This window comes from Odocoileus virginianus, chromosome 1, assembly GCF_023699985.2.
Source record: "Odocoileus virginianus isolate 20LAN1187 ecotype Illinois chromosome 1, Ovbor_1.2, whole genome shotgun sequence".
In the NCBI taxonomy this organism is placed as follows: domain Eukaryota; kingdom Metazoa; phylum Chordata; class Mammalia; order Artiodactyla; family Cervidae; genus Odocoileus; species Odocoileus virginianus.
Genome location: NC_069674.1, coordinates 74,076,146 through 74,094,197, shown reverse-complemented (window position 1 = coordinate 74,094,197; position 18,052 = coordinate 74,076,146). Strand labels below are relative to the sequence as shown.

The 18,052-nt window shown below is 35.8% G+C and overlaps 1 protein-coding gene across 9 annotated transcripts in view; it reads right to left on the bottom strand.

Annotated features, from left to right (window-relative positions):
• GNAI1 (G protein subunit alpha i1) overlaps window positions 1-18,052 on the bottom strand; it is a 109,097-nt gene that overhangs the window by 24,214 nt on the left and 66,831 nt on the right. For all 9 annotated transcript variants that reach the window (XM_020882906.2, XM_020882907.2, XM_070469847.1 and 6 more), the window contains 4 exons: window positions 11,350-11,507; window positions 7,816-7,944; window positions 1,931-2,060; window positions 729-882 (listed from right to left, as the gene is read on the bottom strand). In XM_020882906.2, coding sequence (XP_020738565.1) covers window positions 729-882; window positions 1,931-2,060; window positions 7,816-7,944; window positions 11,350-11,507 — 571 coding nt within the window. The remainder of the gene's footprint in view (window positions 1-728; window positions 883-1,930; window positions 2,061-7,815; window positions 7,945-11,349; window positions 11,508-18,052) is intronic.

Below are 18,052 nucleotides of genomic sequence, written 5' to 3'. Positions count from 1 at the left end.
GTGCCCACTTCCAGCAGTAGCCAGGGAAGTGTTCCAAAGAACTAAAGCAGTGTTTTTGCCCAATTTTGATTTCACAGATGGAGTACTGAGACTTAGGAAAATTAACTGCCTCGTTCAAGATCAAAGAGCAAACTATGGGAATGCCAGGACTGCATCTCAGGTTTCCTTTTCTCAAAGCAGAGAGTTTTCCACAGCAGTAAAATTGAAGTAGCATTAAGGTCTCATTACCAAAGCCTGGATTTCTTGTGATCCCTTCCCCCGTTCCCCTGAGCAGTTAGCTAACTCAGACTCCTTTCTAATCTCCCCCCCACTTTACAATTCCTTACTGTTCATTTTCCTCTGTAGTCACATGCTGCACTGTTGTATCATGTTTCCTTAGGAGTACCTCTGTCTCAGAGATTAGTCAGTGAACAGAGACATATCTTATTTATTGTTCATCACACAATACCTGACCTAAGATCTGTTAACTGCATGAACAAATCAGTATCTTACGTTTACAAAGACTTGGGGTCACCACAGAAAATTATCTAACAGCTTTTCCATAAAATGAATGTTATTTTTAATCATCCACACCTCAAGGAGCAACCTGGGCTTGAATGCAGTTTGCTAAATAATTTTGCTTACAGGTTAAGAACTACTAAGCCAAGAGATTCAAATCAACAACTGAAATCTTGGCTTAGGGAAACTTTCACTTAGAAATCTACGAGTTGACAGAGAAAGTAAAATACCTGCATATTCTGGATAGCATATAGTGAGAGGGCTCTTCTTGATTTTTTCTTCAAAGAGATCCTTCTTGTTCAGAAAAAGTATAATAGATGTATCTGTAAACCATTTGTTGTTACATATGCTGTCGAATAACTTCATGCTTTCATGCATTCGGTTCTGTAATAGAATACAGCCAGTGTGTCAGAAGGGCAAAGATTCTGAGAAATATTACTTTTAAAAAATAATGTGTGTGGGAAAAAAAGTGTGGCAGTACAATAGAGCTTAGTCAGCCGAAGAATAGATAACCTATCACAAAAATGCACTTCTGCCATTTAAGAACAAGCACACGTGATGATTTTAGGCGAGATGAATATCTGCATCACTCATCACCCTTCTGCGTCCATCCAGCACTCGCTGAGTGCCCGCAGTGTGCCACTGTACTGTAGGAGCTTGTGATCTAGAAATGCCAAGTGCAGACATCTCAGAGGGGACCTCATCACTACAGAGTGAACTAAAGTTTCCATTAAAAGGTAAGTAGAGGTTTTTAAAGATTAATGAACTGAAAAAGCTGAAACACAATTAGACCAATACCCTATACAATAGTGTGTGAGGGAAGGAAACCTCCAATTCCTGTTTCCTGCCCTTCTGGTATTTGTGGTCTCAAAAAGGGCACTGATATATTATAGAATGCTAGAAGGACAGAAATGAATGTTGTATGTTACACCTACTGAACTGTAACTGTATATAGCTTATCTTAAAAAAAAAAAATAAACTGACATTTATAGCTCTTCTATTTAAAAATATTTCCCCCAGATTAATGGTACACTGAAACACATGTGACAATTACATGACAGCAGCAAAGTATAATATAGCTCAGGGATTACTAAGCAGGCAGAAGTAAGAAATATAAGCCTTGGACTATAATGGAGCTAACTTTATTTTTAATCAGTATGTAGATCCCAGATCACAGAAATGCCTAACATCTAGGGTTGAAGTGAGATGAACTCTTTGTCTTCTCCTTTTTATGAGGATCCATCATAAAAAGTATGCTTCTTTGCATACTAACAGGGAAATGTACCAAATAGAAAAGTTAGAGAAAAGTGCCTGAACTTTCACATTATTCAGGCATTAGCAAGAATTTCTCAAGACTTTTTCTTAGAAAAATTCTTGGCAACAATTCCAACTCTTCTTATTCCATGTTCAATCTTTAAAAGGTTCTACTTGCCATTTCTTCATCTTCAGCTAGAACCAGGTCATAGTCACTCAGAGCCACACAGAAGATGATGGCGGTCACTCCTTCGAAGCAGTGAATCCATTTCTTCCGCTCAGATCTCTGTCCTCCCACATCAAACATTCTGTAAGAGGAGAAATGAGTTTGACATCACCCTGAATGCTCAGACACAGCAAGGAGTTCTATAAAAAAAATCACAAAAAAGCTCCAAATCGCATGGAGAATGTGGGATGGAAGGTAAGGAGAAAAGGACTTTAAGGGAGAAAAATTCTGCTAGAAGGGAAGGTCTCTCACAATGAAACACAAAAAAACCAAAATACCTTAAAAAAAAACAACAACCCAAATTCATTAACATATGAGACCACATTAGAACAAGAACATTAAAACACACCAATGAAGGGGCTGAACTATGTGTGAACAGAGAAGTCACAGGAAGCATCTAGAGAATGCAGAGATAATAGAATATATTAAATTCACCAGAGTCACAGAACGTTAGAGGCAGAGAACATGGTCCCCTTGTCCAACTACAAAATGTTTTCTCTCTGAAGCAATATAGCAGGACTTAAACGTAAAGGAGAAACCATTAGAGGTAAGAAAGGTGTCATATTTAAAGCAAGTCATATTTAAATAGGGGCAAACAGGCTGCCTAAATAAAAAGATAAAACCATGGTACAGAAAAAAAGAGATGAGATAAATGGGTGGCCTATTGAATAGTGTGAATACTAGGAGTGAAAAAACTACTACTAGTTTTTACATGATATGCAACAGGAGACCATTCGAAGTTGCTGTACAAGGTAGTAACACAAACAATATAATGATGTTTTCTGCTTTTTCCTCTAAGAGTATAAGTTAAGCAAAAGTTGAAATTCACATAGATTATGTTATGTAATCTAGAAATAGCTGCTTACATAATGGAAACGCTATGCGAACTGGTACATTTTAAAAGGGTCCATTTATCTAGATACTGCACTAATTAAAATAGTCCCTATTTAATTCTCAGGCAAAACGAGTTTTCCCAGTAGAGTAGCATTGGCCTATAAACCAAATCCAAGTGCATCAGATTTGTATCCAATATAAAAGTAACAATACTAGTTACTTTTATCATCATTTAAGTGGTATTTTTCTATTAGTCTAGCTAGTAAATTGTTCATTAAGTTTAAGTATGCTATATAACAAAATGATTCTACTACACACTAAATTAAAATGGGTAAGATGTGAAAAGGACAGCTGGTAATGAAGATCAAACAAAATAAAAGAAATTAAAATGATTACCCATCTGCTAAACTGCCAAGGAACACAATTTGAAGACTGCGTTACCAAAAAAGATAATATATTTTAGCTAACTTCTCTGATCACATGTCATATATCACTCCATGTAAAATAACAACAGAACCCTCCTTCTCCCACATTTTCCCTCTGTTGATGATTGGTTTATGTATCAATTTGGCTAGGCTATCATATGCAGTTACTTAAACACTAATTTGGGTGCTGCTGTGAAGGTATTTTATTGTTATGGTTACTATCTATAATCAGTTGATTTTCACTAAAGGAGTTTATCCTTGATAATGTGGGCAGACCTCATCTACTGAGGTGAAAGGCCTTAAGGGCAGAAGCTGAAGTTTCTCAGAAGAAAACAATTCTGCCTCAATACTGCAAAATGAATGTCTACCTGAGCCCGCTGTCCTGCACTGCAAACCAACACCCACTGTCAGGTAAGCCAGCTCCTTGAAATAGACAGACCCTACAGGTTGTTTCCTCTGAGAACCCTGACACATCTTTAGTACCCAGATTTGGGTAATGCAATAAAACAAATACTCCTGTGGATGTGGCTTTGGAAGTGGGTAGTAGAGAAAGGTTGGAAGAATTTTGAATAATTTGACAGAAAAAGTCCAGAATACCTTGAAATACGGTTGGTTAGAAATACAGATATTAAAAGTGATTTTGATGAGAATTAGATTTTTCTTTTTTAGCCTTCAGGAAGAGCATAATCCTGCTAACAAACTAATTTTTAACTTCTAGCTTCAAGTACTATCAGAGAATAAATTTCTGTTGTTTTATGCCACAAATTTGTGGTTATTTGTTACAGAAGCTTTAGGGAGCTAGCTAGTATATGCCATCTTGCTTTTCTTATCATAGCAGTTACCACCCCCTGAATACTAAATATGTATTTCATTTCCTCTCGTCCCCCAACCCTACAATGATGTAAAGACGAAGACTTTGTTTTGGCCTCCACTGGACAAACAAATGTACTGCATAAGTATTTGCTGAATGAAATAATGAACTGTGTCTACAGAGTGTTTTAAAACACTTTTAAGCAGTAATAGACTAGTTTTTACCAATGCTATTTTTCACAGAACTAGAGCTAAAAAACTTTAAAATTTATATGGAAACACAAAAGATCCCAAATAGCCAAAGTAACCTTGAGAAAGAAAAATGAGGCTGGAAGAGTCAGAGTTTCTGACTTCAGACTATATTACAAAGCTTCAGTAATCAAAATACCATGATAGAATGATACTGGGACAAGAACAGACATACAGATCAAGGGACTAGTTCAGAAAGCCCAGCAATAAACTCAAACACCTACAGTCAGTTAATCTAAGACAAAGGAGGCAAGAAAATACAATGGAGAAAGTGGCGCTGGGAAAACTGGACAGCTACATGTAAAAAGAGTGAAATTAGAGCATTCTCTAATATCATATACAAAATTAAACTCAAAATCGATCAATAATAGACTAATTTTACCATGTTAAAGATATAGACCTTCCAGTTATGCTCTGGGAATGTTAAATATAAAAGAGCTTTAAGTTGATAAGTAGTATGAATACAGAAACAATCTCTTCAATTTAATTTATGAATGAATGACGGTCATTCATTATTGATCATAAGAGACCCTATAGACTATAGCCTGTCAGGCTTCTCTGTCCATGGGATTCTCCAGGCAAGGATTCTGAAGTGGATAGACATTCCGTTCCCAGAGGATCATCCCAATCCAGGGATCAAACCTGGATCCCCTGCATTGCAGGTGGATTCTTTACCATCTGAGCCACCAGTGAAGCCTAGCATAAACAAAGAACCTTTAAGCTGGTGCTTCTTGGACATTATGTGTGATGTTGATGCTGCTGATTTGCAGACTGGACTTTGAGAATCACTGGCCTAGCTCAAGGAGCAGAAATGACTAAGAACCAATACAACAAAGGATCAGACTGTACGCAGAGCATTATTCATTGTTTTACACATACATTAAAATTACCTTCAAATTCTGAATTTCTATTTAATCCAAAACAAAGATTATAATATGTTCTTCATATGTAGAGACTGTTGACTAGTATTAAACAGGGAGTGAAATTGAGCTTTCTTAGATTTCTTTCTTTAGGGGAGCAGAGGGAGGGAGGGAAGATGGAAGGGAATGTATTGAAGATCCTGAACTGTGCTGACTTACTCTCAAGACTGTTACTTGATATCACTGTGACCAAGACTGGGACAATGCTAATTGACTATACATGAATACTACCCCATAAATGACTTTCCACCCCAAAACCAACTGCACATTTACATTACTATAGAAAAGGAATGGAAACATATTACAATGATAAAACATCTCTTCTATTAGAAAATTCTATTTTCAGCAAAAATATAACAAAATACCAATAAAACTGTTGATTCTTTAAAGCAAAATAATCCTCTAGACACTGTCCATTAATGCCTGGTCACAGCGGTGACAGTATATATTCCTAAGTTATAATGCTTTGTTGCCTCATTTTAAATTTGTTAATTCCCATACCACAAAACAAGTGAAACTAAAATTTTGTATCAGCAGTTAAAAAATTGGACAATGAATTTATACCACACAACACACAAAACAATAAAACACACTCAGGAGTATCCAGTAGAATTGTTCTAAGCACATTTTTGTCTTCATTTTTCTGAGACTCTCTTAAATATATAAAAAGCATACTTGGAACCATATGTTAGCAATGATAGTAATTTAACAATTCAAATCCAAAATAAGACAAAGTTTATTTAAGTTCCTGACAGCCCTATGTTTAAGTCAGCAAGTGAAAACAGTAACTAAAAACATCCTGCGAAACTTTACGTCATCCAAGAAAGCTAAACAGAGCAAGGTAAGTGGACTTCCTGGAAGGATCGTGATAACAGACAACCTACCTGATGTTGAAATGACAACTTTGGGAAATCTAGGCTGGAAGTGATGAGCATGATCTGGAAGTAAATATTTATAGTGCATCTACCCAAGAACGTGACTGAATTTGACACAGATTGCCTGAAGCACCAAATAATTGACGTAATATTTACCTTTGCCATTTCCCATCATTTACAGAGCTGTCACCTCTGTTTCCTTCTACAGATAATAACCCATTTTATGTACAAACCTCTGACACTGGGCAAGATTGGAACATCAATTAAGAATCTTAAACACGTTTGCCCTTACCTAACAAGGGCAGGTACAGAATCCTTATTTGGTAACCTTAACCCCAAGCACTTTTTCCTCAGATTTCACGGTTAGAACAAAGTGATGATCTGAACATAATTTAAGATTGCTACCAAATATGGTCATAAAGCAAGGTTAACAAAAAATGCAATAAACCTTACAAGCCAAACACTGAATTTCCTTATACTTATAATCATTTCATAATTTTTAAATAAATCCAGCAGTAGTAATCAAGTAAGACAAATCAGATAATTTAAAATAATGCTATTTTAATATTCCTGAGTTTGGTTATGTAATATTCTACAAATAGTAAGCAAACTAAAAGAAGGCAAATGATTTCAGTAAATAAAAGATAATACCAGCAGGGAGAGGAGAAAAAAATTACAAGCAAATGCAAAACAGTACCATACTATAGTACCAAAAGTTACATGCTCAGATAAACTAATTATGATCTGTATCTCTGTTAAAGAAAGCAAGGCAGTGTTTGTTTCTGAGAGGGAAGCTGCCATGGAAAACTGAAATTAAATTTTAATTTCCTGGAAAACTCAATTACATGAATCACTGAATGTGGGATAATGTAGTGATGAATGCTAGTAAGAGATGTATTATATTTAAAATACTTATGGAGAGACTCAGAGGTATACTTGCATACTTAGCTGTGCTCCCCACAGTGTGTAATACTGAGGTTCTTTGAGGTGAGCTGATGAATATTTGTTTTTAATCTCTGACTAGAAACCTCTTTTTGTGATAGTTTCAGAAATTCTGATTTATTATCATACTGTTTCAGAGCACTGGAATTAAGTGGAGCAAAATTCAGCAGTTTTTCTCACATTTTGTTTTTCTTTTTTTAATAAGTAACAATTTTCAAAGTTCAATCCTGAACTTCCCTGAACTTGGTTCATTATAAAATGAGTGAACAAGACAAAATGAACTTCAGGATCCCTTTCATTCTATAGGCTACCATTCAATACTTCTCTGTTCAGACCTCAATAAGTTATAGTACACTGTAAATTAAATGAACATTTTTCATCATGAAATAGTAGAAATGTAAGAGGGAGTAAAAATCTTTGTGAAAAATTTTAAAAAGGTAGCTTTTAAAAACATTTCCACAAATCAGCATATATTCTATTAGCAAAACCTAAAAATAGATGGCAATACTTTTCCAAAATATACAGTATTAGAGAAGTAGTTTCTATTTAAAAATAAAAACCAAAATCTATTTTTATTTAAGCCACTGTGAAAAATACAGGCAAAAGAAATCTGCATGGTTACTTTTTCTTAAATAAAAATATCCCCCTTTGGACCTGAAAAACATTTTTCCATAATTTCCAACTCTAAAAAATTTTAAACTTTTTTATACATTTTTCCCTTAAACATTGTATTTTGTATTCTATATCTGAATTCATATATTATATGCTTTGAAGCTACTCACTTAAAATGAAGATCTTTGAAAGTAAAATGGGTCTCAACAATTCCTGTGGTTTTCACTCGAGTTCTGAGAACATCTTGTTGAGTTGGAATATAATTTGGTTGTGCAATTCTGTCCAAATCATTCAAATAGCTGAAAAATAAATAATATGCTAATAGTTAACATTATCAATGAAGATCATCTAAATCAAAGAGCAAAGCATTTTGATAAATGCAGTACTACATTTTTTTTTTACTGCAAGTTTTACTGCAAATTTTTAATTTCTGTGTAATGATGTAATTTGACCAATTTAAATCTGTATCTACACAACTCTCTCTGAAATGAAAATGTTTATACTTCTCCAGCCACAAAACTCCATAAGCACTCGACTCACTGCAAGCCATGAATTTGTCTCTAAAGACTCTTTCTTACATTTTTCTGATGTAGCACTATGTTTATTTTCTAGACATTTCTTTTTTGTTGAGGAGTTATTGCAGAAAGCCTTCCTTTTTGAGAAAGTAGTGAGGAAACCCCTGGCCAAAGGCTGAATTCAGGATTGTGTTCCTTTTCAACTAGCCTGAAGTTATACACACAAAAACACTACACATGCTCCTGTACTCTACATTTTACTGGCTCTATGAATCAACATTCATATTTTATTTCTGATTTTAGCCACTCATTCAACTCTCTCTGCCAATAATGCAAAATATGCTGTGCTATAAAAATGTAGTGGTATCATACTATGCAATTCTTTTGTGCCCAATTATGCAGTAGAATAAATAAGGTTACACACAGTACAGGTAGAGAGAGATTATGGTGAACTTGAGTGGTTAAGAAGAGGGCTTACTAGAGAGTGAGGTGAGGAGTGTAACAAATCTGAAAGGTGCATGGATAAAAGAGAATGTTACTCACATCAGAAAAAGCGTAGTTAAGGAGGTAGGAACAGTCACATCTTGTATCTTAGAACATAAATCCACTAGTAGGCTATGGAATTAATCCTAAGGTCACCTGAATGTGGGGAGCATGACTGCAGTGTTTCCTAATACTAGAGTGGAACAGTTCAAGATAATTTAGCAAATACATCAGGGTTCATTAGAGAAGCACCAACTTTTGCAACTTTAATTGATGCTGCCCTCTCAAACTGTTCTTTAGCCATTTAGAATGGGGTCTTATCCACAAAAGGAGCTCAATAAATATATGATTTGTGGAGATGGAATTGGAAAGCCATCTGCTGAATTAGTAATCAAAATGTTGTAGACAAGTATATGTATGTGATGTTGATACTAGAATACACAGAGATGATAGTTTATCTGTATTTTAAAATAATGTATTACTACATGGTTGATAATCTCCTACTATTTTATCTGTTTTTAGTTCCACATATAGTAAAGCTCACTTTACTGTAATAAAATCTAACTTAAAACAGGCCATGACAAGAGTTTACTAACTGTCCCTTTGAAATAATGAGCTGTTCTTATTTAAAATATGTTCTGATTACTCATATAAACATTTATTTGCTTAAAATTGCTATAGTTCTATTAGCCTCTAAAATTAATGCACATTTATATTTCAACAAGACAAAAAAGAAAAACAGGCACTGTAAAAAACTCCAATTGTTTTAAAAGATCACAAATTTTTCATAGATCGGTGGTTAGATGGTCTTACTGGGCAATTGGGCAGCACCCTCTATCTCTGGTCAAGAATTCAGAAATCAAGATGCCTTATAATTACCAAAGAGAATAATGAGTTTCATGACTTTCTTCATTCTTGAAAAATGGCTCCATTTTTGCCATCTTAAGATTAGTAATGAAACAACAGAGAGCCAAAGTGACTCCAAGCACTGTGCATAGGACAAGGGATCTGGGCAAATGTACTTCGTGGGAAGTGGGGTGTCCGTCTGGGAAGATAGGGGGAAATGAACTTTAATCTACTGTCCCTGAGAAGCACCCCGTAATTATTCAAACAGCTCCTCTTGCTGGGCTCAGCTCAGAGCAAGTTACTCACCATAAGTAATTTCTGCTTTGATCTTTCTGCAGGTTCTGGTGGTGTCAAAGCAAGTATTGTGGACCAAGAGTTGTGTTTTGCACTTTGCACTAAGAAAATTTTTTTCTACTTTTTCTTCTAGCTTCTGGAAAGTTTGGTTTATTAATATAAGGGCGTATTGTGTGATGACCATGTATCAGGTAATGGAGATAGAACACTGGGCAAAAACAGACCTTACTGAGTTTACAGTTTAGTGGCAGGGATTTAAAAAAAGAATCAAATAGTCCTCAATGTTAAGTATAAATAATATTACCTCAAAATACATGTAAATATGTGAGTGCTAGAGAAAAAAAAACCCTCAGATCATGAGTACACAACACAGAGACAATGGCCTACCCACTGAGTCAAAGAATATTTCCTTGTAAAAAGTAAGGACACCAGATGGAGAGATGAGCTACATGTCAATAAGATGTCATATACATGTAATAATACATATGGCTTATACACTTGTAAAACACTAAAAATACATGTTAAAAAATATAGCATTATAAAAATTATGACAGGTTACACAATATCTTGTATTACTTCTTCACTCACACTAAATCATTAACGTAATGCCGAGCACACTGACGCGCAACGTATGACATTACTATAATTAGGTTCTCAGCAGCCACACCCATTTGTTTTTCACTGTGGCAAAGTATGTGTGTTTACCCAGACCTTATAATACTTGGCATCTTCTATTTAATCCTCACTTGTATCCCTGAGAGCCAAGAGCTCTGTCAAGAAAACTAACTTTGGAAAATAAAATAAGTGTAAGGCACTTGTTTCTACTCAGAGTATCATCTTTGACATTGCTGAGCATGTGTGCCAAATAATGGAAATAAATTCTTGATATTTTTTTTCCTATGCAGATCACCAAACAGAAAACTCCCTGACTAGGTTTTATCAAAACTTACTTTATAGACTTTCTGAGGCCACCACCTAGAAAACTGGGGCAAATTTTTCTTCTAAAAACTGCAGTTCGATATCTATTAATATAAACAATGTCTAATGCAACACAGCACATATACTTGAAAATTGTCACATTTACAGCTCCTTTATTTTCATCAATGAGAATATCTTGATGGTATCACTGTACCCCCCCTTCAAACAGGGTGCCTCGGACTAAGGTGCCTGTCCCCGGACAAGTGACTTCTCAGGAACGTAAGTAAATGAAGAGCACTTACATTAGTTACCCTCCCCTTTAGCTGGTCCCAGACAAACTAGAGGTCCACCCAAACTCCAAGTAAACTTTGGGAAATCCCAAATACTTTCTTGGAAGTATACTGGAAACAGTTCCATGCTGCATGATTAGAGTTACATAAGCATGTGTCCCCTGAGACAATTTCTGAACATAAAAGAAATATCTGCAAACACACACACACACACACACAGAAAAAGTGTTCAAATATTGTCATCCTGAATACCTTGAGTTGTACAAGAATGTGTCAGCCAATTCTGCATTAAAACTGACTTGGAGGTATATTTGACTTGCAAGTAACTATTCATGATCATGAAGTTATGATTACTTACTATGCTGCAGAATCATTAAGCTGGTACTCTCGGGATCTGTTGAAGCAGGCTTGTACACCACTGTCTTTCCACAGTCTCTTTATAACTCCAGCAAGTTCTGCAGTCATAAAACCTTCCTCTGCAGCACCAGCAAGCACAAAGAGTTGGCGGGCATCATCCTGAACATTCAAAGGCCATTTTTATTTAAAAAGTAAAAAGACACTACAGATAAAATACATTATCGACTACAAAAGGTTCAATTCTGAATTTCCTTTATGCTGTCTATTGGTGTCATAACTTAGATTTCCCTAAAATACCACTTTAAAAATTGGCTTAATCAAAAAAAACACAATCTTAAGTCATGCGTCCATGTTTTGTGATATTAGTAACAGCAATCAAGGCACCAGAAAGCTAAAACAGTGACGAGACAGCTCACGAGGGATTATATTAACCAACTACCCACTGACAGTCAGCTGTGCATGGAAGATGATCACTTGTGACCAAACAGAAGCTTGTATTCTTTGCCTCCCATCACCAAAATGTTTTCTAATTTAAAAAACACATTCACACCATTAGAAGTTATTTTCAGAATTGAATTGTCAGCTCTGTGATGCACCTTGTAGAGGCATAATAAACTCAGATAAGGAAGAAGTCAATGTGGAATAAAGCAAGAATATTTCCACAGAATAGTCTGAGGTTTCAGAAGACCTTAAAGTATATATACATTAAATCAGTGGGTCCAGAAGTGGGGACAGGTGTTTGCTAATCCAAGCATAGGAAAAAAAACACAGCTCTGAAGTAGAAATAACTCATGATGCATATAGAAGACAGCATGCAAAAAAGTTTTTAAACGGAGGAATACTGCATGCAAAATTAAATTCTGCTTAAGTGTTGAGCCTACAATGCATGTGTGCTAAGTCGCTTCAGTTGTGTCCAACTCTGCGATTCCATGGACCATAGCCCACCAGGCTCCTCTGTCCATGGGATTTTCCAGGCAAGAACACTGGAGTGGGTGGCCATGCCCTCCTCCAGGGGATCTTCCCAACCCAGGGATCAAACCCCCATCCCTTATCTGTTCTACATTGACAGGCGGGTTCTCTACCACTAGCACCACCTGGGAAGCCCAGAATCTACAATAGTTACAGTTATTCTGATCTATAGGTAATAAAACCCTATTTTAGTTGTTATCTATAGGTTGTTATCTATAGGTAATAAAACCCTATCAGTGTTGTCCAAGAGATTTAAGCCACTGATGGAATTTTAAATTTTCCAACAGCACGTTTTAAAAAGTGTAAAAAAGAAAAAAAGTAAAATTCACTTTCACAATATTTTATATCACCTGTATATAAAATATATTTCAACATTTAACCAATATACACTTACATATTTAGTCTTTGAAACTTGGTATTTCTTTTATACAGACAGCACATCCCAATTCTGATCAGGCACATTTCACGTACTCAACAGCCACATACAGGTAGTAGCAACAGTGGTCTACAACACAACTCTAGTCTTCGGGTAATAACATGGATAATACAAAATAAGGGAGATGTGAGGTTACCATCGTCACAAAGATTCTTTCCTGGGCTGGGATTTGCAGCTTATGTTAACTGGGTAGACCATTCCTAACCTTTCTCAAGGGGCATCTTTCCAGCCTAGTGTAGTAGCTCTTTACGAACTGATGGCACATCCCAGGATACGGTGTACAGAAGGGAAGCATTTGGTGACACAGGCTAGCAGCGGGTACCAGCTGACAATGTAAATTCATTCTACTGCCAATTTGTGAAACATTTTCTTTTCAGATAGAACCCATCATGAGAAATAATTAAGTCACTCAGCATGGGAACATATTATTCAAGCATATGTTTCCCTTTTTAGTAAATCACAAGAGAAATTCATGCAGTCAAGTAACACGTGTACAAGATCCTTAATAAATTCCAACAAAACACGATTTCAAGTCATTCTTAGCACCACTTACCTTATTCCAGTAAATATTTACTCAGTTTTCCAAATAATGACTTACATATAAGAAATTTCTAAATTTGGTCATTTTTATTTTTAACTAAGTGACATCAAACATACTTTTCTCTATCCATTTTAGAAAAGTGCTTTTCACTTAAGTGAGCTTTCATTATGATGTATTTATTCAATTTCCATAAAATTTTTTGATAGAAAAGACTAATGCCCACTGGTATGGGTCATAAGATCACATTCTCTTCAAACTTACCAGGCAAGAAGCCTGAAGAAAAGACTTGGGAAACTGTGGAAACTCTATTTATAAACTGTATTCTCTCTGTAGCATTCAAAAATGTCTCCTCTTCACAAAAATGTTAAGAAGTCTCTTTTTCTTAATAAATAAATTGGAATACTCCCACGCCATTAGGAGGATATTCAGATGACTATAGATGAGCTTTAAGAAATAAATATAAGCTGGAAGGTACTTTAAAATTATTCTACCTAACTTTAGGTTTTATATAAAAAGAATCCGATGCACAGAAAGACTGTGCAATTTATTTGGAGTCCTCACCCAATCACACATATTAGTCAACAGTTACCAAGTAGCCGCTGCCTAAGACAAGACAAATTTGAAAATTGCAGAATGATGACAATAGTCCTATCTTATCATGAACTGGTCTTTTCAAGATTCATGTAAAATGTTACTTAAGAACATTTACGGCTTCCCTGTAGCTCAGATGGTAAAGAATCTCCCGCAATGCAGGAGACCAGGTTCAATCCCAAGATAGGGAAGATTCCCTGGAGAAAGGCAGGGCCACCCACTCCAGTATTGCCTGGAGAATTCCATGGACAGAGGAGCCTGGACGGCTGCAGTCCACAGTGTTGCAAAGAGTCAGACACAACTAAGGTAGTGACACTACTACTACTAAGAACATTTAAGAAAGAAAAACTTAAGTGTACCAAAACAGTGTGACACAGTGCAGAAAATTGACAGGTATTACTAAAGGGCTATAGGTAAGTAAAACAGCTTACAAGAACTCTTATTTGTGACCTTAAGAAGAAATTTACTTATCAGGCAATTACTTGCAAGTATCAAGAAAAAAATCTGTGAATGTAGCCAAGTTAGTATGTTTTTAAATGACTAAGAACTGAATGAAAATAAGATGGTCTGAAGAATGGAAGTTCTAGTTCATACAAACTGGGCGTGTGGGGAACTCAGAAAAGAGGTAAGAAATGCTATCTGCTATCATGTCAAGAGACACATAATAGCCTCTTTTCCCAACTGACGATGAGGGAGCACCTGTTACTCAGTGACAATACATTTTATTTGAAGCTTTCGCCTACTTCATGAGGATTATGAGAAAGTATTTGGAGGCTGATGACGGCTGTCTTCTGATTTCTGATATATCAAGGTTCATTAAAAGGAAGAAGGAGTAGACTTTGTGCTTAGACACAGAGCAGAAAAAGAATTCTTAGGGCAAAAGAGAGCAGATTTCAATTCAATAAAAACACTTTTTAACAACCAAAGCCACCTAAAAAAAACAAAAAAAGGAGGGAGAGTGAGAGACTGAAATTTTAAGCAAAGGCTACATCATTATTTATGGTGAGCTAGCAGACAGAATTTATGAATCAGATGAAGAGTTTAAATAGAAATCATCAGAAAGCCCTTCCAACAGAAGCTAAATAATATGCTCAAGGAGTGTTAAAAAATTGTGACACCTTCAAATTTTTGGCTGCAAGGAAAATATCAATGTATTGATGTCATGATTGATATACACAGAGAATTCCTTAGTTTCAATTGTTTTGAATAATTATTTTCATTAATAATATCAGTTGACAATACTGAACACCACATACAACGAGAAATGCTCCTATATTTAATCTACCACATTTCTAGCATACAATCACTCCTATAAATTTAAGACGACTATACAGCTTTTACCAAAGTTAGTGTACTCAATAGGAAATACTGAGAATGTTAGTGAAGTCACCTCTCCACAGCTCCTGGTGCTAATCCCAGACATTAAAGAATTGCTTTGATTAAAAAAAACATAAAACTTTTTTTCTCTAAAAACAGAAATATAGCTAAAGTAAAAATGACTGAGACAAGGAAATGGGGGGGGGGGGGTGCTAAAAATAAAATAATCTAATTTTAAACTGCAGATGGCAAAACTTGACTAAATTGCAGTAAGTGTGAGCTTCATTATGTCAAAAAAAGAAATTACAATATATTACATAAATATAACATGCATTTATTAATCTTATAAATGTATGTATTTTAAAATATCAAATCAATAAAATAAATATTTAAGTGTTCTTTGTATGGACAACAGAACCTACTGTCAAAAGACATAGATAAATATGGAATGAATAATACATGAATTGAGTAAAGCAGAAAAATACTGTGCTGGAGGGACATAATATATTTCAAATTAAGGTCAGTATCACTTTCCACATATACAAATCATTATTTCTCAGAATCAAAAACAACATAACTTCTTCATCTTAGTTCTCAAATATAAACCAGACTACTACTATAAATAATTCAAACACTGATTTGGGAAAATAACAAGTAGAAATAACTAGAAACATTTTGAAAAAGAATACTGGGGACAGAGGGCTGAAATTATCAGATATTAAAAGTCTACAACATGGAAAACATCTCTATTAAGATCAATGGGGGTGGGAGCCCCAAATCTGAACTTATAAAGGTGGCAAGATAAATCAGGAAAGAATGCAATTACTGAAAAAACACTTGTGAATATTTAGATAGCCGTCTGAAGAGGAAAAAATAGTGCAGATCCTCATTCCGTGCACACAGCAAAGTTTCAGAGGGGTTTGAGGATCTAGCATAGAAACAACCCTGAAATGCACTCCCTAAAAAACCTTAAAATATCATAAACATTCAGTAAATCTTTGGCTGAGAGAAGACTATCTAAATTTAAACATAATGGAATAAATAATAGGGGGATTTTTTTTTTTTTAATGAAAACCTAAGATGAAAAGCAGTAAGCCAAATGTGAGAGAACCTATGCATTAGTGGACAAAGAGTTATTATCCTTGTACATTTGTTGTTGTTTACTGGCTAAGTTGTGTCCATTCTTTGTGACCCCATGGACTGTAGCCTGCCAGGCCCCTCTGTTCATGGGATTTCCCAGGCAAGAATACAGGAGTAGTTTGCCATTTCCTTATCCATGGAACCTTCCATACCCAGGGTCTGAACTCATGTCTCCTGCTTGGCAGGGCAGAGTTTTTACCAATGAGCCACCTGGGAAGCCATGTGTATACAAACAAGCAAAGAGATTAATCAAAGCACCAAGACTCTAATCAATAAGTGAATACAGGATAAAACAGGTGACAACGTAGAGAAAGAGAGTCAGTGAAGACAAGGAAAAATGTAGAGTTGTATGAAAAAACTGAAAATGCAAATTAAATTGAAATAAGACTTAAACCAGCCAATATTTTTAAAATTTAAGACTGCAAGATTTTGGCTACTGAGACTGCTGAGAAACAGTGCTGCGGCTAGGAAAGCACAGCCTTTCTCAGAAGCAATCTGGCAGACAGATGTAATGTAACTAACTAATGAAATAAATGCAAAAATCAGAGGAAGAGAAAAGTGGCCACAGTGCAGGAGCCCAATCCAGTGTTCTTGCCTGGAGAATCCCAGGGACAGAGAAGCCTGGTGGGCTGCCGTCTGTGGGGTCGCACAGAGCTCCGTCTTAGCAACAGCAGCAGCATACTGAGGTTTGGGGGAGCAAGGGAGCTTAAGTCAATTTAAGGCAAGGTTTTCTGTTCCTTACAGCCCAGCTTATTCTAAGGAAGTACTTCTCAAGCTTTCTTGGATGAAAGATCAGCCCTGTGTTTTATCTTCTTTTGTTTCTAATCTTTTAATACTAATACTATTGGAAATTAAGGTAGCTCAGATGGTAAAGCATCTGCCTACAATGTGGGAGACCCAGGTTCGATCCCTGGGTCAGGAAGATCCCCTGGAGAAGGATACGGCAACCCACTCCAGTATTCATGCCTGGAAAATCCTATGGACAGAGGAGCCTGGTGGGCTACAGTCCATGGGGTCGCAAAGAGTCAGACACAACTGAGCGACTTCACTTAACATATAATATAAGAGTTAACATATAATATGAGTTAACATATAAATTACTATGTCAATTGCTGCAAGTCTGTCTATTACTTCCCCTACCTCTGTGCTCACCTGTGTGCATGCTTGTGTGCAGTGCCTAAGACATGTTTAGAAGTCCCAATTCAAGGCTTCCCTAACTGCACATTATTAAAAACAAAGTAATATAATTTATCAGTATTGTCATCCACAGGTTGACTACACTCATTATGAGAGTTCTGAAAGTATATTAGGCACAAAATTTGATTGCTCTATGCCAGCCTTGAAAATAATTTTGCTCCCTTTCATTTTAAATAACTAATGTGTAATGTGCTTTGCAAATTCACTAGCTGCCAAATATGAAGCAAACCACAGCAAATTAGTCACCATCTCTTAAAATTTAAAATACATTTTGTCATCAGTTCTCACTCACCCAGTTAGCCTACATATTAAAATATAATTCCAGTTAAGATACTGACAGGCTTTTTTGTTTTTTTCATTTCAATAGGGATGTGAGGAAGTACAATGATTCCTGAGTTCATCTGGAAGAGAAATGGATAGTAGCCTTAAGATTTTGGTTAAAAAAGAATAGTGGAATGGATGCACTTACCCTAGCAGATACCAATGTCCTATGAATCAAGAGAAATTAAATGT